We start from the raw sequence: 26,640 nt of genomic DNA, 5'->3' as shown, positions 1-26,640 counted from the left end.
TCACTTTAGGTGGATCACATAAACTGGCAACTGAGTGTAATTCAACTGAATCCTTAAACGCTGATGGATGGATGGATACTGTTAATAGTATAAAGGAAATGGTCACAGCTGGAGAAATACAAAACTAATAGTTGACCACTTTCAGAAAGTTACTAGAAAGCCAAAAGGACTGCATTTAATATTTATTTTATAAAAAATGTTTTGTTTGTTCAAATTGAAAAAGTGATTGGCTATATCTTTCTGACACTGCACACTTCTCTCAAAAAAACAAAGGATATAGGATAGTATTTATGATTACTTATTAAGCACATAAATAAATAGTGTTATCTCGGAAGACATGCAAGTTATTTATTGACCAATTATCACAAAGGACAGTGAAAGACATTTAGTCTTTTCACATTTGTAAATTATTTACCTGTGAGGAATTGCAGATTAATCCAAATGTGTAGGGGAAGCAAATAGTTATTGCTTTGAGTTAGAAAACTTGACATTTCAAAATAAAAGTGCCGATTTTTTTTTTTTATTTCTAAAAGTTTTATTCATGGCACAAAACATTAACACTGTTTACACGGCTTAACATTTAGCTTTGTTCATTTCTTTTATCAATTGCACATTATGAATTATTCCAATTTATAAACACAGTCTTATGCTCAATACATCCACAACAAATCAAAAGGCTACTCATAATATACCACAATGATGGGTTACAAAAACTAAATACAAGAAAAATCATTCTTTCCTGCAACATATGTAGAAATACAACAGGAACAATGTCCCCTTGACCTCTAGGGGTCACACTTCATGATCTCTCTGAGGCAGATAGTAGCATAGCAGGAGGAGTCCAGGTCGAAGTTTAAGGTGAGAGTGAGCGAGCCCTGCTTCCCTTCTGCTTTAGTGCCATTGAGCTGCCTGTCACTATTTCTACTGCTATTTCCCGACTCCTCTCCTCCTCCCTCACCACAGGCTGCCCTCTGCAGCTGGTAGCTGAGGTTGCTTGGTGATGCCAGCAGGGGGCGGTAGCAGCCAGGCAGGTTTAGTTTGAGGCTGCTGACTCTGAAGCGACAGTCGTCCAGTCCATCTTTGGCCAGCCTCTCCTTGAACCAAGTCGCCATGGCGTTTTCTGGATACTTAACAGTGTTTCCTGGCATCGGTAGTAACACCTGACAGGATAATAAAAAAACACAGTGGCAACAGTGGTGAGAAAAGTAGAAGAAATTGTAGCATTCAAAGTGGAAGTATTTCCCTTAACTACATACGTCTCCCAGTGTGTAAACTCCTTCGTGTTCCTCTTGGTCTGTTACCACATGGATCTGGGAAATCAAAGAAAGAAAGATCAGTAGGCTTGATGTGGGTTTTGCATGTGACAAGATATCCTAACAATTAGGGAGTGTCCTACAATCAAGAGGTCACAATTACAACCCTAGAAAAAAGAATGTGTCCATTATTTCCCTGTTTAATGCTGAAATATCCTTCAGCTATTCCACTGGGCGAAAGACCCCTTTTTTTTCAAAAAGCAGGACGGCATTTTCCCTCAAACTCCATGATTCATGATCTTTCAGACAATTTCCACCGAGCATTTTTGTATTTGGACTTTTTAATGATTTTATATTTTGACCCCCGATACTGTAAAATACAATTTTGGACATTTTTACTTAGTATACCTCAAAACAGTGAAACAAAAATATATCAGCATTCCATCTTAGATTTTAAATCATCTTTCTATTCTTTCCCAAAAACAAATCACTGTCTCTTACCTGAGCCGTGCTGGTTTCTGCAGTGTCTTCCTGCATCCACACCAGGTCTCCTCGTCTGGCAATGTGGCCCAGAGTAGTCAGCCTGTGTGCCACTGCATCATTCCACACTCTGACAACCACAAAAACATCAGCATAATTGTAAAAAAGAAGGCAAATCATTTTAAGACGGATCAGTTAATAGACTAAAGAGATTAAAGCAGGTGATGCTGGGTTAAACCTTTCTTAAAATCAGATGCCAGCTTTTTTTACTCAATTGTAATGACAATTCATGAGAGGCACAGGTTAATTTGTCTCCTTTTTTTTTTTTTTTTTTTTTTTCCTCCTTATATCCACACTGTCAAAGTGCAAATGTCTTTATCTCCCAATTTGTACAGTGGATCTTCTGAATGATCGGTAGTAAAAAAACTACAATATATGTTTGAACTAAAAAAGGATTGGTTTTTTTCTTGCAGCTGACCTGCTACAGTAGGCGTGTGGGTAGAAGACTCTCATGCTGTGGGGCAAACTGAGCCAGGCTTGGGTACAACCGTCCGGACCTGTACCGTAGCGGTTCAGGGCCCGGAGCATCAGACGCTCCCTAGCTTTCGACAATGGCATCAACGCCAAAGACTCCTTCGCGTTATCTGGTTATTGAGAAGCAGGGGAGAGGAAGAGGAAGGAAGCATGTTAAACTCCAAGGGGCTGCAAATGTATTCACATTAAGCTTATCTACCATGTCTTAATAAACCAAAACTCAGTGTATGGTACCTGTCAGAAATTTTCTTCAGTAGTTGTTTTCAACAAAATATGATGGATTTCATTCAATTCTTTGAAATAGATAGAGGAACTGGGATTTCATTCAATTCTTTTGAAATAGATAGAGGAACTGGGTAGTATCACATTGTGATATTTTTGGTCACATTCAGTAAAAATGAAACCAAAGTGGTCAGTGTTGTCTTAGCCCTCACCGGTTTGTAGGAAGTGTCTCTTAGCGTGGTTTTGAGGATCACTGCCGTCTTCTGGAGTGAAGAAGAGACGCACAGCGCTCACCTGACACACACACACACACACACACACAGCAACACATGTCTCAACACACACTAACAACACTTTGTTGTCTGATAGGGAATAAATGTGAATTATTTAACACTTCCTTCTGCCAATGTTTCAGGCTTTTAATGCAGTGAGTGATATCCATTCTGAGGAACCAGTGTCTGCTCAGTCTCATTTCGGGGAATAACGGGAAGTAATACTGGTCACGTACATAATAACTGTCCACAACACTTACCATGTCCTCTTTGAGCAAAGCCAGGCCTACGCGGTCAGACTGAACGCTCTGCACGCTCCCAAACCTCTGTGGTCCATAGTAATTGACAAAACCTCTGGCCTGCAAAGAGCAACAAATAAGGTGAACGTTGAAAAATCACTGGCATATCACAAGCGTCCACCATTTAAGCATAGGGTTGTTAATGTTCTATATAACTTACTATCAACAAATCCCATAAAAATACTGCCTGTCTTTCCTGCCCTGCCTTTTCTTTGGGTACCTACTGATGACGGAAATCTTCAACATTGTGTCACAAATATAATTTAATTTCTTAAAAAAAAGGTACAATAATTTCCTTAAACTGTTGGACACTGTAGTTTTCACCAAATATTACTCAAATGGGAGGAAATAGTGCATTTGTATGGGCCTACTTTCAGCCGCTGATGAATACACATGTGGTGCTCCTGTAAGGATACAGCAGCAGGATGTGTGATTGGCTCAAAACAAACTTCAGTGACCATTTTCATTGAAACAAGGTAAATATCAGCCAGTGACCTTATCAATGACCTTATCACTTCTTCAAGACAGAAATTTAAAGTTATGTTTAACTTTATGTTTCATAAAATAATAAAAAAAAAACCTATATTAGCTTTTGCTACAAATCTCTACATGTTAAGATAATAACTTTGACATCTACATAGAATTGAAGACATGACTTTAAAACGAATAATTTGTGGTGGTTCACATGTAAAAAGTTATACTTTGTGTGTATGTAGATAAGGATAATATTTGTTTCTTTTTCCAGTATAACAGCAACACCAAGCCTGTGACAATATATACTGTTGTAAGCATACATTTTGCTGTTGACCATGTTTCATGTCACAAAAGACATATGAAATTAATTGGAGAAATTTTGAATATACCTTGACATTTTCCAACGCTTCGTTAACCAGCGCTGCCAGGCGAGTGTTGTTGTCTGCACCAGAGGAGTGTGCGTCACTGGCCCCGTGGGGCCTCAGGCCGCGGACCACCAGGTCAAAGTGGTTCCCCTGCAGTCGTCCTAGCCTCAGAGGCTCGCTGACGGAGCGGATCTGGGACAGACGCATCCCTCTCTTCTCGAACTCAGCTGTCTTCTCTTTCAACCTGGTAATCAAGATTTTTAGAGGGAACTCTGAAAATTGTCTCGCCAATATATGAATAGGGAAAAATGATTCCCAAACCAAAATCAAAGAAAGACACAAAGAACTACCTTTGAGTTGAGACCTTCTTGACCACCATGGACTGGTAGGTGATGGCTCTCTTATCCTTGATCCCAGCGTAGGTGAAATCTGATGGCAGGACCCCGAGAGCGGCTGCCATGTAGCTGATAGCCTCCAGAGTCTCCAGGTTCTCCTTACGCAAAGTGAAAGCTGAAAAAGAGGACACACACACCACAGGGTGTCTTCATGATAATCGTAGGTGTAAAGTCTTGTTTTTTTTTTTATCCTGCCTCGTTTTTTATTTATCACATAATCAATTAATGTCCATGCTTCTTTGACTTTTGAGCTGCTGTAACAATTGAATTTCCCCCCTGTGGGATCAATACATTTCTTATCTTGTCTGGCAAACATCAAGCAAATGCCAAAAGACTTCCATTCAGGGCAAACCCAAGCCTGATTTTCAGCTTCCTAAATGTGAATATTTGCTTGTTTTCTTAGAGTTCTATTTTAGAATTTAGTATATCTTTGGGTTCTGAACAGATGTCTTCAAATTCAGCAATTTGAAGACATCACCTTGTGTTTCTTTCTGATATTTTAAGTGTCATTTGAGAAAATTATCAATATTTAAAAAGTTGCAATTCTACACCATACCAGTGTAAACTTCTTCTTCTTTACGTTCCTCTGCTGTTCTTTTCTTTGGCCTCCCTTGCTCTCTCAGCCTAACCGAGATTGCTGTCGTCCCCTGGTCGGTGAAGCTCTTTGTCTCCACCAGTTTGCCAAACCTTCGGCTGAGGAAGTGATGGACTGCAGTCCTGTGATCCTTATCGTCGTCTGGTCCAAAGGTATAGGATGAGCCTCGCACTTTGGCGTCTATGAACCTGAAGAAGTCCTCTGCCTCATCCTCCGTAACCAGATGGGAGAGCTCTCTGTAGTCTGGGTCTTCCCTCACCCTGATCTCAGGCTGAATAGTGACAGTCATGAGAAAGGGGAAGCGGTGTCTGACGGCCCGGTGGACGTTAGCTCTGTGGTGTTTGTCAGAAAAAGATCCAAGCGATAGCTCCTGCTTGGTTGGCTTTTCTTTGAGAGTCAACACAAACTGCTCCAGCTCTTCGCTGACCGACTGGCCTAAAATCACACTTAAATCAAAGCTGCCTGGACTAGGTACGGTGACATCTAGCCCACAATCAGCAGCCACATCAGTGTCCTGTGAGACCGAGGAATAATTATTCCACTTGTACTCTGCACTGGTTTCATCGTTTTTATCTGGGGAGGCACAGTGCGGTGTCTGTGTGGCTGCTGCTGTGGTAACACGCTGTCCAGTGATGTCTATCTCAGTCACCACAAAGTCTTTGATTAAGTTTTTGATGCTTCCGAGGAAACCTTCATGGTTTGATATGTAGCACACAGGGATGTTCACAGCATCACTGTCCTGCTTCATGGTCACTTCATCCAAACACAGCAGGGTTTTCACTTACTCCTGTTTCTGAAAATGGAAAAAGGTAGAATTTCAACAAAATGTCTAAGCTGATACTGGAGACAACAACAAGGCATGTGTGTTTTTATATGGCACAATTCATCCATTTACGTTACAGTGTTTTACTTGAATCTAAGAGAAACAAATATATACTTTGAAAGATTGAATCCAAAATGCAATGGAAACGTTCATACAAAATCATATACGACACAGAAGATGAATACAGTTCATGCAACATATACATTAGGCGGCACAGAAAACATTAAGGTTCAAAGCCTGCCTTTTGTTGAGCAGTCAGAGTTGGAGCACACCTTAAAAAATAATGTCAGGATGTTTTAAAAAGACGATAGGTGCTTTATTACTGCTGATCGCCTCGGTTATTCATGCGAAACAGCTCATTTATTTACAGTAAGAATCGTATCCGACACATCATCCTTCCCCGACTTTGCTACCAGAGAGCTGTACGTGCTATAACAAAGGAACCGAAGCACATGCCTGGATTTAAACCGGGGATATACATTCATTGTGAAGGACACATGGTAACTTGACTGCTTGTTTACTCTACGAACCTGCACGGGGTTGGTAGACGAGGAGCTGTTGATGTAAACACAACAACGCTGAAACAATTCGGTACACTTCCGCGTCATGTGACTTTCATGTGACCTTTCTTAAAGGGGCCGACGACAGTCAAGGTCTCTTTGTGAAGCACTCAATGCAATTTTAAAGAAGAAATGATATTTTTCGAGCAATAATAGTGATAAGAAGAAGAAGAAGAACCCAATTAAGTCCAAAATATTCACATTTATTTACAATTTGTATTATTATTATTAGTAACAATAATAATGATAAAATAATAATAATAATAATAACAATAACAAAAATTGTTTTATTTATATTATATATATATATATATATATATATATATATATATATATATATATGTGTATATATATATGTATATATGCATGCATGCATACCAGATATCTAATCATCTTATTTTGCAACGTATCTTATCTTGGCAGCCTGTAATGCACGCTTACTGTATACTAAATTGATGCCAGAAAAACACACACTTCCCAAACTCCTGAGTCATTCATGTGGTTCCTTAAAATCGTGTTCATCAGAAGTGTCTCTCATATATAAATAGCTGATACTGTAACATTTGACTGTTACTGAGACTTTGGTGAACAAAGATTTCCCAAACATACTGATTTTATAGGAAGTTTTGAACAACATATGACTGATGTACCGCAATTTTCTCCAAGACAAACACACACTAACAATCAGCGGATTGACTGAGGCTGTTGTCCAGCTGTGGGGACTACCTAGGAAGGCAATAGGTAATCTGCAACATGTACAAAAAAAACTGCAGCCAGAGACGTGACTGTAATGAAAAGAAAGAGAATATTTCTCTATAAGGGTCCCTTTCTTGACTGTTGTTGTTGAAATCAAGGCATCATTTCAAGGTTATAGATCCAGATGTTACATAATTTCCTGGAAACCTTGGATCCATTGACTCCAAACTGCACAATGATTGTATTGAGAGTGATATTTTGCTAATACTGGTGCTGCTTTGGACCAAGAGAATGAACGGTCCAAAGCAGCACCAGTACGGGCTAAAACGGGTTAATGTGGACATGGTCTCTGAAAAAGTCTCGTTGGAAATGAAGGAGGAATCACATCTGCTGAGGAAATTAAGGAAAAGTTACAGGCAGGTGACACCTGCTTCGCAGACGTCTGCTTTTGTTGTCGATGTAAGTGTACTTCTGTATAAGAAGGCATTTAACTGATGTAAACCCTCCCAGAGATTCAGCTTTTACACACAGATGGAGTATCAGCAGTGCTGATGTGCCCAAAAGAAACCAAAGTATTCAAAAACAATGGGCATCAAGATTGGAAACGGAGGTAATTAGCTAAAAAATAGCCTCTGTTTAAGGTAACAAAATCCCCCTACTAGCACCTTTAAATATCACTAACGGTTATCATGGGAAAATAACAACTGAAAAAGGTAAAAGTATTTTATTTTACACTGAGGGCATAACAGAGTCAAAGCCAATTGGGCATTTACTTAAAATCCCTTCAACTAAGGAGTGTGAATTCATAAACTTCCTTTAAATTAGATGCTGTAGATTTATTTTGTTACATGTTATTGTTGAAGGCGCAACCAAGTAATAAAGTATCGCTTTTCTACAATGTTCTTCAGAACTACAGAGGACATGGAATGATGACAGTTTGAGTGACATACTATTTGTCCTTGTCTGCCATGAGTGATTATTGTGTTGTTCTGATTCTAATGTGGTGTCGAGTATGTCAGTTAGCTTCGTGACAAAAAAAGCGTTACATATAATTTAATGTTCTACGCTCACTATATTTATGACTTTATCATTCACACAGGGAAAGATGGGCGCAGCAGTGAAGTCAAGAGACAATTTCATTAGAGTGCCGGGAAAACAAACTGTAGAAAGTAAATGGTAAATGGACTGTACTGTACTGTATAGTGCTTTTCTAGTCTTCTGACCACTCAAAGCGCTTTTACTTTACATATCATTCACCCATTCACACCCATTCATACACTGATGACTGGGGCTACCTTGCAAGGTGCCACCTGCACATCAGGATGCTAAGTCTAACTAACATTCATACAACATCCACACACCGTTGGCACAGCCTTCGGGGTTAAGTGTCTTGCCCAAGGAAACATCGACATCGACTGCCGGAGCCGGGGATCGAACCGCCGATCCTCTGAATGGAGAACGACCCTGCTCTCCACTGAGTGTGTTTGTTCATCATGCTCTCCAGATGTTTCTTTGCTCCGTCAGGAAATGCTCCACTCTGGATCTGCTTTAAACAATCGAAATTCTTCTGGAGGAACTCCAGGGAAAAATAATGTTGCCGCAATAATGCAGATAGATGGATGGATGGTGTGTGTGTGTGTGGGTCTCTAATGGGAAGTCATGTGATGCAGCCTTTAACTACAGTAGTTATTTTGTTTGTATCCGAGACAACAGCAGACAAAAAGTAATTTATTGATTCTGAAGGCAAGTTCACTCACAAAAAACACACAAATAGACAAAATAAGAATTTGATGCCACTCCTTCGTGTTTTGACTTTCTCTCAGCACTGTTTTCTTCATGATCTGTCTTCAGATCTGTCTCTTTCTATCTCTGGTCTTTCACTGGTAACATTATCAGGTCTTGTAAACCTGTGATCACTCATATTTTCACTGTACCTACAGATATACTAACACAACATTTTGTGTGTCCACCTGGACTCACAAAATGAAGCCAACACAGTAAATTAAGTAAAACACTTGTGTCTTATTAACTTGTATAAATGAATCCCTTTACTTCTCCAACCCCACCCACACAGAGACATACTCATGCAGATGGGGAGGGACTTTTACCAGCCAAACATGGGGGCTGTCTCCTCCTCGACGCCCAAGCAAAAAAACCAAAATCTTTAATAACATCAGCGTTACCCCTCTGTATAGCATTTCGATTTTTACTTTGGGAAAACTTTCAACTGTGTCATATTAAAGCGCATCAACATGGGGAAAGTGAACGTCTGCTTGAAACGGAGTTACATTATCGTGATAAGTTTGATTGCGGTGAGTGTTTTTAGTTTTTCTGCTGCAAATTACAGAAAAAAATCATCGTCACATAAAACCAGAGACTCGAAGTGTTGACATGAACCAGCTGTTGGATCAGATGCTTGAATCTGCATTCGATTATTTCGCCTTAATGTTGGCTTTGTCACTTCAGCTCAAGTCTATTGGAAACGAGAGGAAATGTTTATGAAAATGTTTATTTCGAAAAATCCAAACTTTTTGGATTAACCATTTAGGGGAGAAAGGGAACCCCCAGTGGATGAAAGGAAAATGGACATAATGGTACTGTAAATAAAACAAATATCTCCAGGACATGATAAGCAACATTGTTATTATAACTAATGCTTCAGCACTTTTGTCATACCATAACCTCCTTTTGATATATTTTGATCATATGGCGGAACAGGGACTTGTCATATGTTCAGTAAAAATAATAACACTTAATTGCAATGTGTGCTCACAGCAAACATGCTACAAAATGTTTTATTATTATTGATTAATCTGCTGATTTCTTAATTAATTGATACATTGTTTGGTCTTTTTTTGGTCAATTTGTTTTGTTGTGTTTGTAGCACAAATCTTAAAGATATTCTTGGAATGTATATCGACAAAAGTAAAAGCTAAACTATAATAAAAAAACACAAACAATCTGAATGGGAACATGGATTAATTAAAAAACCTATTAGTGTATGTTTTTAATCTTCTCTCTGTTTCTTCTTGTCCTCCTCATCATTTTGATTTGCTCTTCATTGGAACTGGATTGTGCAACATGTGGTTTTGCTTGTTTGTGTGTTCCCACGGGTAAATTAGACCAACTGCTGGTAGCTGCCTCCCGGTTATATAACATGACACAATTTGATTTTCTTTACATGTTGTGTGAGCAACATGTTAATAACACCTGTCCACTCCAGCTGAAGATAAATGCATTCCATGGTCATCCTGACCACAGTAATGGGGTTTCATGCATTCCAACCTGTTAATTCGTCTTGTGGGGTGGCTTTTCTGCTAACTTTATACCAAAAGTATAAAGAATAATGAAGTGTGTTTCTGCTGTTGCAGATGCTGGGTGCCCTGCTGTTGGCATTCACTCTGTTTAGCCATGGACACTTCTACAAAGAAGATGAGGTAACTCATATTCAACACAGTTCTCATACAACTAAAGGGGTAATATGCAGAGCCTTCCACAATGTATTCTCCTCATCATAGTAAACCAGCATCAACCATTTTGCAAACAATGTTACTGTATTTGTACTGTATATTTACTGTATTTTTATGTTACTATTTGTTTTCATTTGATGTATTTCTTATGTGGTTCCAGTCATCCCTTAGCTGACAAATGTCTCATATACAGACTTTGTGGTTGCCTTTTTAAGCTCCCAGCTCTCTGAATGTTATAATTCCATGTTACCGATGAAATCTTTTGCAAAATGTCCTCACCGAATGTGACTTGTATACACATGGAAAACCTAATAGTGGTGATTGTGCTCGTTTCCAAATGTCTACAAGTAAATAATGTTTGATCTTCATACTGAACTCATTGTGTACAGCAATAGTGCTGGAATAATGATTCACTGCTCACCAAGCTTGCTGTTCTCTCCACAGATCGAGTCGATGCTCCCAGGTCTTCATGTAATGTATGTTCTTTCCATCATAACTCTGATCTTGACCATAATTGGTCTGTATGGTGCTTGCAAAGAGAAGAAGTGGGCACTTATAATGGTGGGTAAAGAAAAAAAACATACATTTAAACAGTAATAGATAGAGAGTACTAGATATATGTGTGTTTCTCAGTTTGCAGTTGGAATGATCCTCGGCAGTCTATTTTGGATCACATGTGAAATTCAAGGACTGGCTGAGCGACCAAAGGTATTACAAAGCTGACTCTGACATGCATTGTCCTTTTGTGACATTTCTTTTACACCCATGACTATATACACACTAAGAGTAGCTGGCTGCATCAAAACTGCATTCCTGATGAAACTATTACCAAAAGAGGATAGCATTATATATATATATACACATTAGAGGACCAGTGTGTTGCTTTGGCGTCATCTGGTGGGGAAGTTGCAGATTGCAACCAAAGGAAACTTCTCTCCTGCGTGCCAAGCGTGAAGGAGAGCTACATTTCGCTGATGAGTAAAATGCTAGATCCAGTGTTTGGTTTGTCCTCTCTTGGGTTACTATAGGAACACTGTTTAATCCATTCATTTGACTATTGCTTTTGGGTTTAAAAAAAATGAAAAAAGTAGCACTCCACCGGTAGATACTGTTTCGGCAAATGGGGGAATCTAGAGCTTGACATGCCAGCCATGCCTAGTTCTGGTTGCTAAGCTTTCTGACACAAAATAAGATCTGATATAAAACTACTTTTCAACCAAATAACATAACATAACATACAGTAACATTTTCAAATTGCTCGTTGTCTGATTTTTTTTATATTACTTCGCTTTCTTGTGCAGGTGACTGAACATCTGAAGAGGGAATACCTAAAACTGCTGCCACTGAATAATGCTAGTGAGGTTGTTACTAACAACTTGAAGGCTGCACAGATTGAAGTAGGTAACCTTGTGAAGGTGTGTGATTTAAATTCAAGCATATTTTTGGGTCATCTTTAGAAGCATTTCCTAGTGTTTTAGAAGATGACAAACCAAACTTAAAACACAGACAGACAGCACACATACACACCACTAACAGCATAAAATGGATTGATATACATTGATTAGGTTTTTGTTATACGGAAAGCATGAGATATTTACCAAGTATGTGGATGTGGAGGATCAAGAAGCATATGCTCTCCTAATAAAATGACCCTAAGCAACTTCCACTTGAAAAACGTCTTGCAGTTGAACAAGAAAGGCTGAAATTCTAGTGCATTGCAGTAATTCGCCATCCTACCATCTTCTCAGTTTCAGTGCTGTGGACTGGATCAGGGCTACCTGGATTGGGGCTACAACATCCCAGAATCCTGCCTGTGCACCAAGGAGCCCACTAATCCATGTGTGAGAGTGAAAGCTACTCCATTTCTGCACCAAACTCTTGTTCACCAAGACCCTCTAATATATTGTATTCATTGGTCAAACTCAAAGAATACTGTTTATCATTGTGGATCAATTAAAGTTTCACATGGCAAGAAAAAAAAAGGCCCGTTGACCCCCTGATTTTCATCCAAGGCCACTATGAGGTTGACATTTGTGGGTCAGAGTGGTATGTCTCAAGAACCTTTGGGTGAATTAACATGTCATCTAGTGCACACATCAAAATTTGGCTGCTTTCAAACGTAGTTTAATGTCCTCTTGTGGTGTGTTTCTTTTGCACTTTGTCTCGATGCTTTTGATGTTCTATGTAAAGCACTTTAAATTGCCCTGTTGCTGAAATATGTAACACAAATAAACTTGCCTTGCCTAAGGATGAATTGTAATAACTGGGGATCCTTGATTCATGTTTGTGTCTTGTAGGTGGCAGCTCCCAGAAACAGCAGCCTGTCTGAGCACCTGGTCGATGACCAGCACATCATGATTTATAAAGAGGTAATAAAAACAACAACATTGTTCATTTCTACGTTTACAGGTTGATGTGCAAACTGTATACGGTATACTAATGATTGCCACTGTGAAATCTGCATTACAACTACAGTGCAAGAAAAGCTTGTCTCTGTTTATACTGAGTAATTATAATATACAATGTGTACAGAAAATAACAGTACAACTATTGAATTTCATTTAAAAAAAGCATTTGTTCCTCAAAGATGTGGATTTTTTTAATGTTTGGAGTAAAAGCTTTGCAGCCAGTTCGACCACCAAACAATGTGTTTATACTCTCACACAGAGACCGCATAGCTTTAGGTCTTTGGGATGTTTTTTTTTCATTTAAAAAAAAATCAAAAATAAAACAATCACACAAACTGTGTTTCACAAAATTATGATGTAGGGTATTCCCCAAACACCTGAATGGTCTTTCCAACTTTCCCTGAACAATATGGGGTAGGATTGACTGATGCTAACTATAGCTGTTTATTAAATTAGCAAACGTTACTATTGTCTAAAGTATGGTAGCACTCTGCTTCAACTGTAAAAACTATGCACTAGATTAACTATTCAATCATCACATAATCTCTGTCTTGTTATTGATTTTTCCTCCTCCTCTCTTCTTCTTTTTCTTGCCTAGAGGGCTTTGGTCTTTTTGACATGATATAAATGTGAGGCTACTGATGTTAATCATATCTTATTGCACGTTCAGTGTCAGTCACTCAGGATGAAAATAGGGCCTATTTATTAGGCTACTGGTAATGTTGTTTTGGGGTATAATTCCTAATAATAGTACGAAAATAGTATTATTTAAAAATCTTGGAAGTTATACATTTTAAATGTTTTTTCTACCCTTGTTTTGGATGCACCTGTGGATGTATGGTGTCCCTATTCACCTATAGCGCCTGTTCTATAAGGCCGGCTCTGTCTTGAAACAGAACATACTTTTCATTTATTCTGAGCAAGTATAAAAATAATTTCCCAAAATGTTTACAGTTTTTGTTGTGACATCAACCAGAAAATCAACTGGGACCTAAAACGGATTAATCTCATGAATTTCAAAAACATTTTTTGTGTCTGAGTCAGATAAGAAAGCATGCTCTCAGGTCTAGTGAGGTGCTGTTTCCTGTATTGTTGCAGTTTGCTGTATTTATTAAACCTCCTTATATGAGGGTAATACTTCTAAAATCCTAATAGATTCTAAGAATTGTGTAAAATATATGTTTCCAGTCTTTTTTTGGCTTCTGAACCCTTTAAATGAAGCAATGCACTTTTGTAAAGTCACATTGTTTGATGTGCTCTCCTGTTTCAGTCATGCCTTCCATACATCATCGATCATGTGATGATGATCATAGACTCTGCAATGGGCATAATCCTGGGAGTCACATTATTGTGGGTATGTATTGTCGGTCCATATGTTCCTGTCATGATTGTGCCCGTCTACCTGCCTCCATATGTATCTACTCTAACTTCACTATCCCTTGTTCTTTGTTTATCCACCAGTACTTCTACAACTCTCTCTTCACGGTGTGCAGTAATGGTCATCACAACATTTATTCTTAATACAAAGCCTCTATTTTGGTCATTTGCCCTGAATAACCATAAGTCACAGCTGTTGACAAAATCTGATTTGAAGCACTTAAAGAAGTTATCTGGGGCTTAAAAGTGCCAAATATGCCTGAAGTGGAGAGTGTGGATGAACCCATGGTTTTTAGAAAACAAGGCCCTTCCCATAATATTCAATAGACTTTCTCCTTGACCTGCAACCCCCCCCCCCCCCCACCATTTCCACTAATATCTCAAAATAATATAATATTGTTTAATTAGTATAACTCACTAAATCTAACATTGGTGGTTCACAGGTTGCCCTATCTGTCAAGTTTTTATATGAAACTTAAAAGGAATACCTGCACAAATAAACAAAATTAAAAATATATCTGGGGTAAATTCTCTCATCCAAAAATCGACTATCCTAGCAAAATCAAAGAACACATAACCCCCCCACATAAGTAGAAAAAAGCACAGGTGGCACTAATAACATTAATGATGACTCTGTAGCTGAATGGACTCGGCCATCGTTCATTTGATCATTTACACCTGTGCTTTTATTACTAGCGACACTTCAACCTGTCTTCAGTGAAAGAGGCCTATCTGTCACTGTGTTTGCTTTGTCTGTTCTGCCCCCCTCAGTCTCTTTCTAAAGCTGCAGCTCTATTCAAAACAATCTATCGTCATAGGATGAAACAACCAAAGATGAATACTGTAGGCATTAAAGGACCATCTCTGTCTCTGTGTCCTTCAGGTGTTGTCAGTGGTGTTGTGTATTCTCATCTTGTGTCGGCTGAATAAGAAGGAAGACATCCCGGTGGTGGTCTACAGTCCAGAGGCCAAAGCAGGCAACTACTCGCCTCTCACAGACTCTGTAGAGAATGCCTGATTGGTATTGGTACAAGGATACAAAGTGTTTTTTGATGTTAACATATTTCACAAGTTGGATGAAAATGTGAGACCTACACCCCTCTGCTATACAAGAGAGGTGAGGAATCTTCATTTAGCTAATTTGTTTGCAAGCACTTGCGAGCAGCAGAATTAGGCGTATTGTGAGATATAAAAATAGTGATGGATTAAAGAGAATGTGGCTTTAACAAAAGCACTGATGAAGAAGTTACTGCACAAATATTAACATTCTGGATGTATTAAAGCTTTAATAAGTGTCTGTATTTTATGGTTGCGTACCTTTTTGTAACCTTCGATATTCTGCCAAACTTCATGTAAACTTGAGAAGCTACAAGAGCACTTCTATAAAGTACAGTTTTATATAATAGGATGTCATTGGTACATATTGGTATGAAAGAAACAAAGAACAATAGCCATCTGATTGCTTCTTACTGAAACATGTTTTTTTCACACAATAAACAGGAGGACTTTTTTATCTGTGTAAAAGTGCCAGCGCTTTGTTTCTTTGGTCCTTGCTGCTACAGTGCACCAAAAATACTGTTCAAGACGTGGAGCAGTGCACGCTGCCACTTTCTATTCCATCTACAAATCAGTGTTGCATGAGAGCATTTCTAGGATGAGACTTTCGGTTTCTGGCAGGGGGGATAAACAAATACAGATAATGGGGAAGGTGCAACTGTATTTGACATATTTTGAATGCGAAATTAATAAATCCAAAGTTTGGAAAAACCTGCCTCTTCTTCTTTAGTAAAGCTGTGTCACATCCCCCTCTCACTACCTTATCTGCATAAAAAAAGGAGACCATACAGGAAAGTTCAGAAGCTTATTCTTGTCAACCCACGTTCCAATAAGATGTCAACTTCTTACTGTCATCGTGACAAAAAATGGTTTGTTGGCAAGCTTACATCCCTGCTGTAAAGTTATTTTCTCTTGCATAGAGCGGACAATGGTGGAAGAATTAACAAAGTTCAATGTCAAAATATGTCATCACGAAAAGTGGAATAGACTCGGCCATCGCCAACGAGAATGCAAGCTTCAGTTCAGAAACATAAATTGGTAGGCAAGGCTGTGGAAAGAAAGTGCAGGTTTATTGTTAAGGCGGTGGCAAAAGTAGTTACAATTGTATGTAAAAAAAATAACTGATCTGGGTATACTGCAGCTTATTAAGCCATTTTGACACAAGCTAAAAGGAGGAATCCCATCTGCTGAGGATATCAAGGAAAAGTTACAGGCAGGTGACACCTGCTTCGCAGACGTCTGCTTTTGTTGTCGATGTAAGTGTACTTCTGTATAAGAAGGCATTTAAATGATGTAAAGCCTCCCAGAGATTCAGCTTTTACACACAGATGGAGTATCAGCAGTGCTGATGTGCCCAAAAGAGTATTAAAAAACAATGGGCATCAAGATTGGAAACGGAGGTAATTAGCTAAAAAATAGCCTCTGTTTAAGGTAACAAAATCCCCCTACTAGCACCTTTAAATATCACTAACGGTTATCATGGGAAAATAACAACTGAAAAAGGTCAAAGTATAAGCCAATTGGGTATTTAATTAAAATCTCTTCAACTAAGGAGTGTGAATTCATAAACTTCCTCTAAATTAGATGCTGTAGATTTATTTTGTTACATGTTATTGTTGAAGGCGCAACCAAGCAATAAAGTATCACTTTTCTACAATGTTCTTCAGAACTACAGAGGACATGGAATGATGACAGTTTGAGTGACATACTATTTGTCCTTGTCTGCCATGAGTGATTATTGTGTTGTTCTGATTCTAATGTGGTGTCGAGTATGTCAGTTAGCTTCGTGACAAAAAAAGTGTTACATATAATTTAATGTTCTACGCTCACTATATTTATGACTTTATCATTCACACAGGGAAAGATGGGCGCAGCAGTGAAGTCAAGAGACAATTTCATTAGAGTGCCGGGAAAACAAACTGTAGAAAGTAAATGGTAAATGGACTGTACTTGTATAGCGCTTTTGTAGTCTTCCGACCACTCAAAGCGCTTTTATATTAATAATGCAGATAGATGGATAGATGGTGAGTGTGTGTCCGTGTGTGTGTGTGTGTGTGTGTGTGTGTGGGTCTCTAATGGGAAGTCATGTGATGCAGCCTTTAACTACATTAGTTATTTTGTTTGTATCCGAGACAACAGCAGACAAAAAGTACTTTATTGATTCTGAAGGCAAGTTCACTCACAAAAAACACACAAATAGACAAAATAAGAATTTGATGCCACTCCTTCGTGTTTTGACTTTCTCTCAGCACTGTTTTCTTCATGATCTGTCTTCAGATCTGTCTCTTTCTATCTCTGGTCTTTCACTGGTAACATTATCAGGTCTTGTAAACCTGTGATCACTCATCTTTTCACTGTACCTACAGATATACTAACACAACATTTTGTGTGTCCACCTGGACTCACAAAATGAAGCCAACACAGTAAATTAAGAAAAACACTTGTGTCTTATTAACTTGTATAAATGAATCCCTTTACCTCTCCAACCCCACCCACACAGAGACATACTCAGCTCATACAGATGGGGAGGGACTTTTACCAGCCAAACATGGGCGCTGTCTCCTCCTCGACGCCAATAATCTTTAATAACATCAGCGTTACCCCTCTGTATAGCATTTCGATTTTTACTTTGAGAAAACTTTCAACTGTGTCAGACCTACATATTAAAGCGCATCACCATGGGGAAAGTGAACGTCTGCTTGAAACGGAGTTACATTATCGTGATATGTTTGATTGCGGTGAGTGTTTTTAGTTTTTCTGCTGCAAACGAGAGGAAATGTTTATGAAAATGTTTATTTTGAAAAATCCAAACTTTTTGGATTAACCATTTAGGGGAGAAAGAGAACCCCCAGTAGATGAAAGGAAAATGGACATAATGGTACTGTAAATAAAACAAATATCTCCAGGACATGATAAGCAACATTGTTATTATAACTAATGCTTCAGCACTTTTGTCATACCATAACCTCCTTTTGATATATTTTGATCATATGGCGGAACAGGGACTTGTCATATGTTCAGTAAAAATAATAACACTTAATTGCAATGTGTGCTCACAGCAAACATGCTACAAAATGTTTTATTATTATTGATTAATCTGCTGATTTCTTAATTAATTGATTCATTGTTTGGTCTTTTTTGGTCAATTTGTTTTGTTGTATTTGTAGCACAAATCTTAAAGATATTCTTGGAATGTATATCGACAAAAGTAAAAGCTAAACTATAATAAAAAAACACAAACAATTTTATTTAAATTTATTAAAAAAAACCTATTAGTGTATGTTTTTAATCTTCTCTCTGTTTCTTCTTGTCCTCCTCATCATTTTGATTTGCTCTTCATTGGAACTGGATTGTGCAACATGTGGTATTGCTTGTTTGTTTGTTCCCACGGGTAAATTAGACCAACTGCTGGCAGCTGCCTCCCGGTTATATGACAGATTCATGACACAATTTGATTTTCTTTACATGTTGTGTGAGCAACATGTTAATAACACCTGTCCACTCCAGCTGAAGATAAATGCATTCCATGGTCATCCTGACCACAGTAATGGGGTTTCATGCATTCCAACCTGTTAATTCGTCTTAAGGGGTGGCTTTTCTGCTAACTTTATACCAAAAGTATAAAGAATAATGAAGTGTGTTTCTGCTGTTGCAGATACTGGGTGCCCTGATGTTGGCATTCACTCTGTTAAGCCATGGACTCTTACACGAAGAAGATGAGGTAACTCATATTCAACACAGTTCTCATACAACTAAAGGGGTAATATGCAGAGCCTTCCATAATGTATTCTCCTCATCATAGTAAACCAGCATCAACCATTTTGCAAGCAATGTTACTGTATTTATACTGTATATTTACTGTATTTTTATGTTACTGTTTGTTTTCATTTGATGTATTTCTTATGCGGTTCCAGTCTTCCCTTAGCAGACTATAGTGACAAGATTTTCTGCTGTACAGAAATGAATGAGTAATGTCTCCCAGTGAAATTCTAAAGCTGTACAGCCTGCCTTTAAATAACGATCAGTGGAAATTGTCAAGTATGCATATTGCAAGAGCTTAAATTTGCTAAAACAATGATATGGTCCTTTAAATAACAGCTATTATTTTGAAGGCCTAAAATGAGATCTTCCTTGTTTTCTTACGGATTGATATTGTTGCTTTTTAGCGCTGTGTAATACTAGACTCAGCTACTGAATTGTGACTTGTCAAACGTCATTCAAAAAGTTTGAGTTTTTTCTTCCAATTGAAAACTTTATTTATATTTTCCTGAAGAACGCTATTAAACAAAATTCATACATAAAAGAAAGGGTAAAAGTCCAACTTTGAGTCCACGTTGACCATAGGTCTGTATACTATTCAAGCACATAGAAGAAGTTAACATTTTCCTCTAAGGCCATCTATCTTTCTAGAAAGGATCAACTGAAATATTTGAGGCATATACATACTTTGTGGTTGCATTTTTAAGATCCCAGCTCTCTGAATGTTATAATTCCATGTTACCGATTAAATCTTTTGCAAAATTTCCTCACTGAATGTGATTTGTATACACATGGAATGTGCTCGTTTCCAAATGTCTACAAGTAAATAATGTTTGATCTTCATACTGAACTCATTGTATACAGTAATAGTGCTATACTGCTCTGTGTAGATGTTTACTTAAACTCACCTGGACATTCAGAATATTTGACGTAGTTGCAATCTGTGTAGAAACTGCAGAGCTTGACCTTAGGAGCTAAAGGCAACATTTTGGACTTTTGAGCAGCAAGCAGGCATACTGCCACAGATTTTTGATTATTGAGCTCACCAAGCTTGCTGTTCTCTCCACAGATAGAGTCGACACTCCCAGTCATACATGGAATGTATGTTCTTTCCATCATAACCCCGATCCTGACCATCATTGGTCTTTATGGTGCTTGCAAAGAGAAGAAGTGGGCACTTATGATGGTTGGTAAAGAAAAAAACCCCATACATTTAAGTATAAATCTCAATCTTTTCAGAATTGATTGCTCATGTCTGTATATGTGTGTGTCTCAGTTTGCAGTTGTAATGATCCTCGGCAGTCTGTTTTGGATCACATGTGATATTCTACTACTGGCTCTGCGGCCAATGGTATTACAAAGCTGACTCTGACATGCATTGTCGTTTTGTGACATTTCTTTTAGACCCATGACTATATACACACACTTTGAGAAGCAGGTTGCATCAAAACGGCATTCCTGATGAAACTAAAAGAGGATAACATTGAGTTGCCTTTATATTAGAGGACCAGTGTGTAGAATTTAGCGTTATCTAGTGGGGAAGTTGCAGATTGTAACCAAAAGAAACTTCTCTCGTGCGTGCCAAGCGTTTAGGAGAGCTACATTTCGCTGACGAGAAAAATGCTAGATCCAGTGTTTGGGCGATTGGTTGCCCCGTCACTCAGAGGTCCCTGCGGCCGATCCACCCGGTCACAGCTTTTTTCTGTCCTGGCCCCACAGTGGTGGAATGAACTCCCCACTGACGCCAGGACAGCAGAGTCGCTGCCCATCTTTCGGCGCAGGCTGAAAACTCACCTCTACAAGAAGTACTACCCTGAGCCTTCCACTTAGCACTTATTGTATTCGTATTAGTTTGTTGCACTTATTGTATTCGTATTAGTTTGTTTCTGCACTGTACTTTTGCTCTGGTTTATGCTCTTAGATGCTTGTTTAAGAAAGGAGATGTACTTATGACTTCTGGTGACTAGTAGTTCTCTTGAATACCTATGTTGAATACACTTCTTGTAAGTCGCTTTGGATAAAAGCGTCTGCTAAATGACTTATGTAATGTAATGTAATGGTTTGTCCGTTCTTGGGTTACTATAGAAACATGGTGGCCAGCTCCGTGAAGAGGTCCATATGTAGACATAAAAGGCTTGTGTTATTGGAAACACATGATTCTTATTTTCAGGTGATAATTCAGCCATTAGATCCCCCTAAATGCTACACACTGTTCCTCTTAAGTCTCTTGCAGTACTTCCATGTGCTACCAGACAGCAAGGATCAGTTTACAGTTAGCTCAATGCTACCTCATGTAGTTTGTGTTGCTAATCATGTCAAGCTTTCCATTCTCGCATGCCATATATGCACTTCACAGTTGTAATGGTGGTCAATTGACCCCTCTAAATTCATAGTCATTTTTTAAACAATAGGTAACAAGAAATAAGCAAAAGCTGGTCTCTTGTTTTCAGCTGACCCATTTTTTAAAATAGGGAAGAGAACCTTTTATGTTTATGTTAAGGTCAGAGCCAATAAACACACTGTTTAATCCATTCCTTTCACGATTGCTTTTGGGTTTAAAAAAAAAAAAAAAAAAAAAAGTAGCGCTCCACTGGTAGATACTGTTTCGGCAAGTGGGGGAATCTAGAGCTTGACATGCCAGCCATGCCTAGTTATGGTTGCTAAGCTTTCGGACACAACATAAGATCTGATATAAAACTACTGTTAAAGTTAACTTTTGAAACCAAATACATTTTGTGAATCACAAATGTACCTCCAAAATAAATACAGTAACATTTTCAAATTGCTCGTTGTCTGATTTTTTTACATTACTTTGCTTTCTTTGTGCAGGTGGCTGAAGTTCAGAAGAGTGATTACCTACAACTGCTGCCACTGAATAATCCTAGTGAGGTTGCTACTGACAGGATGAAGGCTGCACAGATTGAAGTAGGTAACCTTGTGAAGGCGTGTGAGTTAAATCCAAGCATATTTTTTAGCTCATCATTATTTTTTATCTCATATAGAAGCATTTCCTAGTGGTTTAGAAGGTGATAAACCAACTTAAAACACGGACAGACAGCACACATACACACCACTAACAGCATAAAATGGATTGATATACATTGATTAGGTTTTTGTTATACGGAAAGCATGAGATGTTCACCAATAGTATGGATGTGGAGGATCAAACACAGAAGCATATGCTCTCCTGATTAAATGACTCTAAGCAACTTCCACTTGAAAAACGTCTTGCAGTTGAACAAGAAAGGCTGAAATTCTAGTGCATTGCAGTAATTCGCCATCCTGCCATCTTCTCAGTTTCAGTGCTGTGGACTGGATCAGGGCTACCTGGATTGGGGCTACAACATCCCAGAATCCTGCCTGTGCACCAAGGAGCCCACTAATCCATGTGTGAGAGTGAAAGCTACTCCATTTCTGCACCAAACTCTTGTTCACCAAGACCCTCTAATATATTGTATTCATTGGTCAAACTCAAAGAATACTGTTTATCATTGTGGATCAATTAAAGTTTCACATTGCAAAAAAAAAAAATTGATTTTCATCCAAGGTCACTATGAGGTTGACATTTGTGGGTCAGAGTGGTATGTCTCAAGAACCTTTGGGTGAATTAACATGTCATCTAGTGCACACATCAATGGCTGCTTTGAAATGTCCTTGTGTGATGTGTTTCTTTTGCACTATGTCTCAATGCATCGCTCTATGTAAAGTACTTTGAATTGCCCTGTGGCTGAAATATGCCACACAAATAAACTTGCCTTGTCTAAGGATGAATTGTAATAACTGGGGATCCTTGATTCATGTTTGTGTCTTGTAGGTGGCAGCTCCCAGAAACAGCAGCCTGTCTGAGCACCTGGTCGATGACCAGCACATCATGATTTATAAAGAGGTAATAAAAACAACAACATTGTTCATTTCTACGTTTACAGGTTGATGTGCAAACTGTATACTGTATACTAATGATTGCCACTGGGAAATTTGCATTACAATTAATGCAAGAAAAGCTTGTCTCTGTTTATACTGAGTATAATATACAATGTGTACAGAAAACAACAGTAAAATTGTTAATTTCATTTTCACAATTTCAAATTTCACAAAATTATTCATTCATTCATTCATTTTCCGTAACCTGCTTATCCAGTTAAGGGTCGCAGGGGTGCTGGAGCCGATCTCAGCTGTCAGTGGGCGAAGGCAGGGTACACCCTGGACAGGTCGCCAGTCTGTCGCAGGGCAGACATATATAGACAGACAACCATTCACGCTTTCACAAAATTATGATGTAGGGTATTCCCCAAACACCTGAATGGTCTTTCCAACTTTCCCTGAACAATATGGGGTAGGATTGACTGATGTTAACTATAGCTGTTTATTAAATTAGCAAACGTTACTATTGTCTAAAGTATGGTAGCACTCTGCTTCAACTGTAAAAACTATGCACTAGATTAACTATTCAATCATCACATAATCTCTGTCTTGTTGCTGATTTTGCCTCCTCCTCTCTTCTTCTTTTTCTTGCCTGGGCCCCAAAGGGCTTTGATCTTTTTTTACATGATATATATCTGGGGCTACTGATGTTAATCATATCTTATTTCACAGGATTATTTCAGGATGAAAATAGGGCCTATTTATTAGGCTACGTAGTAATGTTTCTTTGGGCTTTTTCAATATTTCTTAATAATAGCATGAAAATAGTATTATTCGAAATTTACAACTTCCACAATTTTTTGATGTTTTTTTTTTCCCTCTTTCTGGATGCACCTGTGGATGGATGGTGTCCCTATTCACCTATAAGGCCGGCTCTGTCTTGAAACTGACTGGTAGAATGCCTTGAGCAGTTTATTGCACACATTGAAGGACCTCATGTTGTGACATCAACCAGAAAATCAACTGGGACCTAAAACGGATTAATCTCATGATTTGCAAAATTGTTTTTTGTATCTGAGTCAAATAAGAAAGCATGCTCTCAGGTCTAGTGAAGTGCTGTTTCCTGTATTGTTGCATTTTGCAGTATTACTTAAACCTCCTAATATGAAGGGAGGGTAATACTTCTAAAATCCTAATCAATTCTAAGAATTGTGCAAAATATCGGTTTCTCTTGTCTGAAACTGGTTTCCCAACCTTTGTTGGCTTCTGAACCCTTTAAATGAAGCAATGCACTCTTGTAAAGTCACATTGTTTGATGTGCTCTCCTGTTTCAGTCATGCCTTCCATACATGACTGCTCATATGATGATGATCATAGACTCTGCAATGGGCATAATCCTGGGAGTCACATTATTGTGGGTATGTATTGTCGGTCCATATGTTCCTGTCATGATTGTGCCCGTCTACCTGCCTCCATATGTATCTACTCTAACTTCACTATCCCTTGTTCTTTGTTTATCCACCAGTACTTCTACAACTCTCTTTTCACGGTGTGCAGTAATGGTCATCACAACATTTATTCTTAATACAAAGCCTCTATTTTGTTCGTTTGCCCACAGCTTTGAAGCCCTGAATAACCATAAGTCACAGCTGTTGACAAAATCTGATTTGAAGCATTTAAAGAAGTTAAGAGTGTGGATGAACCCATGGTTTTTAGAAAACAAGGCCCTTCTCATAATATTCAATAGACTAATATCTCAAAATAATATAATATTGTTTAATTAGTATAACTCACTAAATCAAACATTGGTGGTTCACAGGTTGCCCTATCTGTCAAGTTTTTATATGAAACTTAAAAGGAATACCTGCACAAATAAACAAAATTAAAAATATATCTGGGGTAAATTCTCTCATCCAAAAATGTCCGACTATCCTAGCAAAATCAAAGAACACATAACCCCCCCACATAAGTAGAAAAAAGCACAGGTGTCACTAATAACAATAATGATGACTCTGTAGCTGAATCGTTCATTTGATCATTTACACCTGTGCTTTTATTACTAGCGACACGTCAACCTGTCTTCAGTGAAAGAGGCCTATCTGTCACTTCGTTTGCTTTGTCTGTTCTGCCCCCCTCAGTCTCTTTCTAAAGCTGCAGCTCTATTCAAAACAATCTATCATCATAGGATGAAACAACCAATGAATACTGTAGGCATTAAAGGACCATCTCTGTCTCTGTGTCCTTCAGGTGTTGTCAGTGGTGTTGTGTATTCTCATCTTGTGTCGGCTGAATAAGAAGGAAGACATCCCGGTGGTGGTCTACAGTCCAGAGGCCAAAGCAGGCAACCACTCGCCTCTCACAGACGCTGTAGAGAATGCCTGATTGGTATTGGTACAAGGATACAAAGTGTTTTTTGATGTTTACATATTTCACAAGTTGCATGAAAATGTGAGACCTACACCCCTCTGCTATACAAGAGAGGTGAGGAATCGTCATTTAGCTTATTTGTTTGCAAGCACTTGCGATCAGCAGAATTAGGCGTATTGTAAAATATAAAAATAGTGATGGATTAAAGAGAATATGGTTTTAACAAAAGCACTGATGAAGAAGTTACTGCACAAATATTAACATTCTGGATGTATTAAAGCTTTAATAAGTGTCTGTAATCTTCTGCATTCTGCAACTTCATGTAAATTTATTTTTTAAGTTTTTGTTTTTTATCACATTTTTATTAGAGAACCTATTAGAGCACTTCTATAAAAGTTCTATAGTACAGTTTTATATAATAGGATGTCATTGGTACATATTGGTATGAAAGAAACAAAGAACAATAGCCATCTGATTGCTTCTTACTGAAACATGGTTTTTTTTGCCCACAGTAAACAGGTGGACTTTTTTATCTGTGTAAAAGTGCCAGCGCTTTGTTTCTTTGGTCCTTGCTGCTACAGTGCACCAAAAATACTGTTCAAGACGTGGAGCAGTGCACGCTGCCACTTTCTATTCCATCTACAAATCAGTGTTGCATGAGAGCATTTCTAGGATGAGACTTTCGGTTCCTGGCAGGGGGGATAAAAGAATACAGATAATGGGGAAGGTGCAACTAATAAACTGTATTTTAAATATTTTGGGTGCAAAAGAAGCAAAACCAAAGTTTTGAAAAACCTGCCTCTTCTTTATAGTTCAATGTCAAAATATGTAAAAAGTAAAAAGTACAACATTTCCCTCTAAAATGTATTGAAGGTCTAACGTAGCATAAAATGGAAATACTCAAGTACACGTACCACAAAAAATTCCAGTACTTAGGTAAATGTAATTTTATCAGCTCTAAGAAACAATTTCCATATATTTTATTCCTGCTATTTACAAAATATTACATACGTTCATTCCATAAATAAAAAAACAGTGTATGACAGAAAGATATTGTATATTAGGCATTAATGGTTAAAGTGCACAGGTAGACATTGGATCTGCTGTTTCAGATGAAATTCATTTTGACAATATGTTGGTCAAGGAGACATTTCAACAGCAGGCAGCTCATGCAGCAAGTCATATTAGGAGTGATGTGGCGTAAAGGCTTCTTCGGTGAGAGTGGCTTCAGTTGGGACATTACAGTCTCTGCAAGAATACTGGTGACGCGCTTTCCTACAAGAGTCTCTCACAACCTGTCTGCAGTGGCATTGCCAAAACGTCTTCAAACCTTGTAATCAAATTTTTTGAAGCAAAACATTTGAGGATTTTCTG

At 38.3% G+C, this 26,640-nt stretch overlaps 3 protein-coding genes across 4 annotated transcripts; 2 read left to right on the top strand and 1 right to left on the bottom strand.

Moving 5' to 3' along the window:
- Positions 1-352: 352 nt before the first annotated feature.
- On the bottom strand, positions 353-6,315 carry pus7l (pseudouridine synthase 7 like). The gene is made up of 10 exons (XM_054624708.1): positions 6,243-6,315; positions 4,851-5,682; positions 4,250-4,409; positions 3,924-4,143; positions 3,022-3,120; positions 2,702-2,783; positions 2,212-2,377; positions 1,755-1,863; positions 1,257-1,310; positions 353-1,160 (listed from the first exon to the last, which is right to left on the bottom strand). Exons 2-10 carry the CDS (start codon positions 5,635-5,637, stop codon positions 786-788), a joined length of 2,052 nt encoding a protein of 683 aa, XP_054480683.1. The 5' UTR covers positions 5,638-5,682; positions 6,243-6,315; the 3' UTR covers positions 353-785.
- Positions 6,316-9,115: 2,800 nt separating this feature from the next.
- Positions 9,116-15,980, top strand: LOC129112630 (tetraspanin-8-like). 2 transcript variants are annotated; one of them, XM_054624806.1, is made up of 9 exons: positions 9,122-9,280; positions 10,340-10,405; positions 10,883-10,999; positions 11,072-11,146; positions 11,740-11,835; positions 12,187-12,279; positions 12,736-12,807; positions 14,117-14,200; positions 15,107-15,980. In XM_054624806.1, exons 1-9 carry the CDS (start codon positions 9,221-9,223, stop codon positions 15,239-15,241), a joined length of 798 nt encoding a protein of 265 aa, XP_054480781.1. In that variant the 5' UTR covers positions 9,122-9,220; the 3' UTR covers positions 15,242-15,980. The 2 variants fall into 2 exon arrangements, with proteins under 2 accessions (XP_054480782.1, XP_054480781.1); XM_054624807.1 differs by lacking the exon at positions 14,117-14,200 and having other exon boundaries at positions 9,116-9,280.
- A 1,977-nt stretch (positions 15,981-17,957) lies between these two features.
- Positions 17,958-25,307, top strand: LOC129112760 (tetraspanin-8-like). The gene is made up of 9 exons (XM_054624980.1): positions 17,958-18,017; positions 18,935-19,000; positions 20,108-20,224; positions 20,315-20,389; positions 21,868-21,963; positions 22,336-22,428; positions 22,853-22,924; positions 24,234-24,317; positions 25,147-25,307. The coding sequence occupies exons 1-9, from the start codon at positions 17,958-17,960 to the stop codon at positions 25,279-25,281; spliced, it is 798 nt and encodes a 265-aa protein (XP_054480955.1). The 3' UTR covers positions 25,282-25,307.
- Positions 25,308-26,640: the final 1,333 nt, after the last annotated feature.

The sequence above is a fragment of the Anoplopoma fimbria genome, chromosome 23, assembly GCF_027596085.1.
Source record: "Anoplopoma fimbria isolate UVic2021 breed Golden Eagle Sablefish chromosome 23, Afim_UVic_2022, whole genome shotgun sequence".
Classification (NCBI taxonomy): Eukaryota; Metazoa; Chordata; class Actinopteri; order Perciformes; family Anoplopomatidae; genus Anoplopoma; species Anoplopoma fimbria.
Note: the sequence above shows the minus strand (reverse complement) of the source record. Positions and strands in the feature narration are given on the sequence as shown.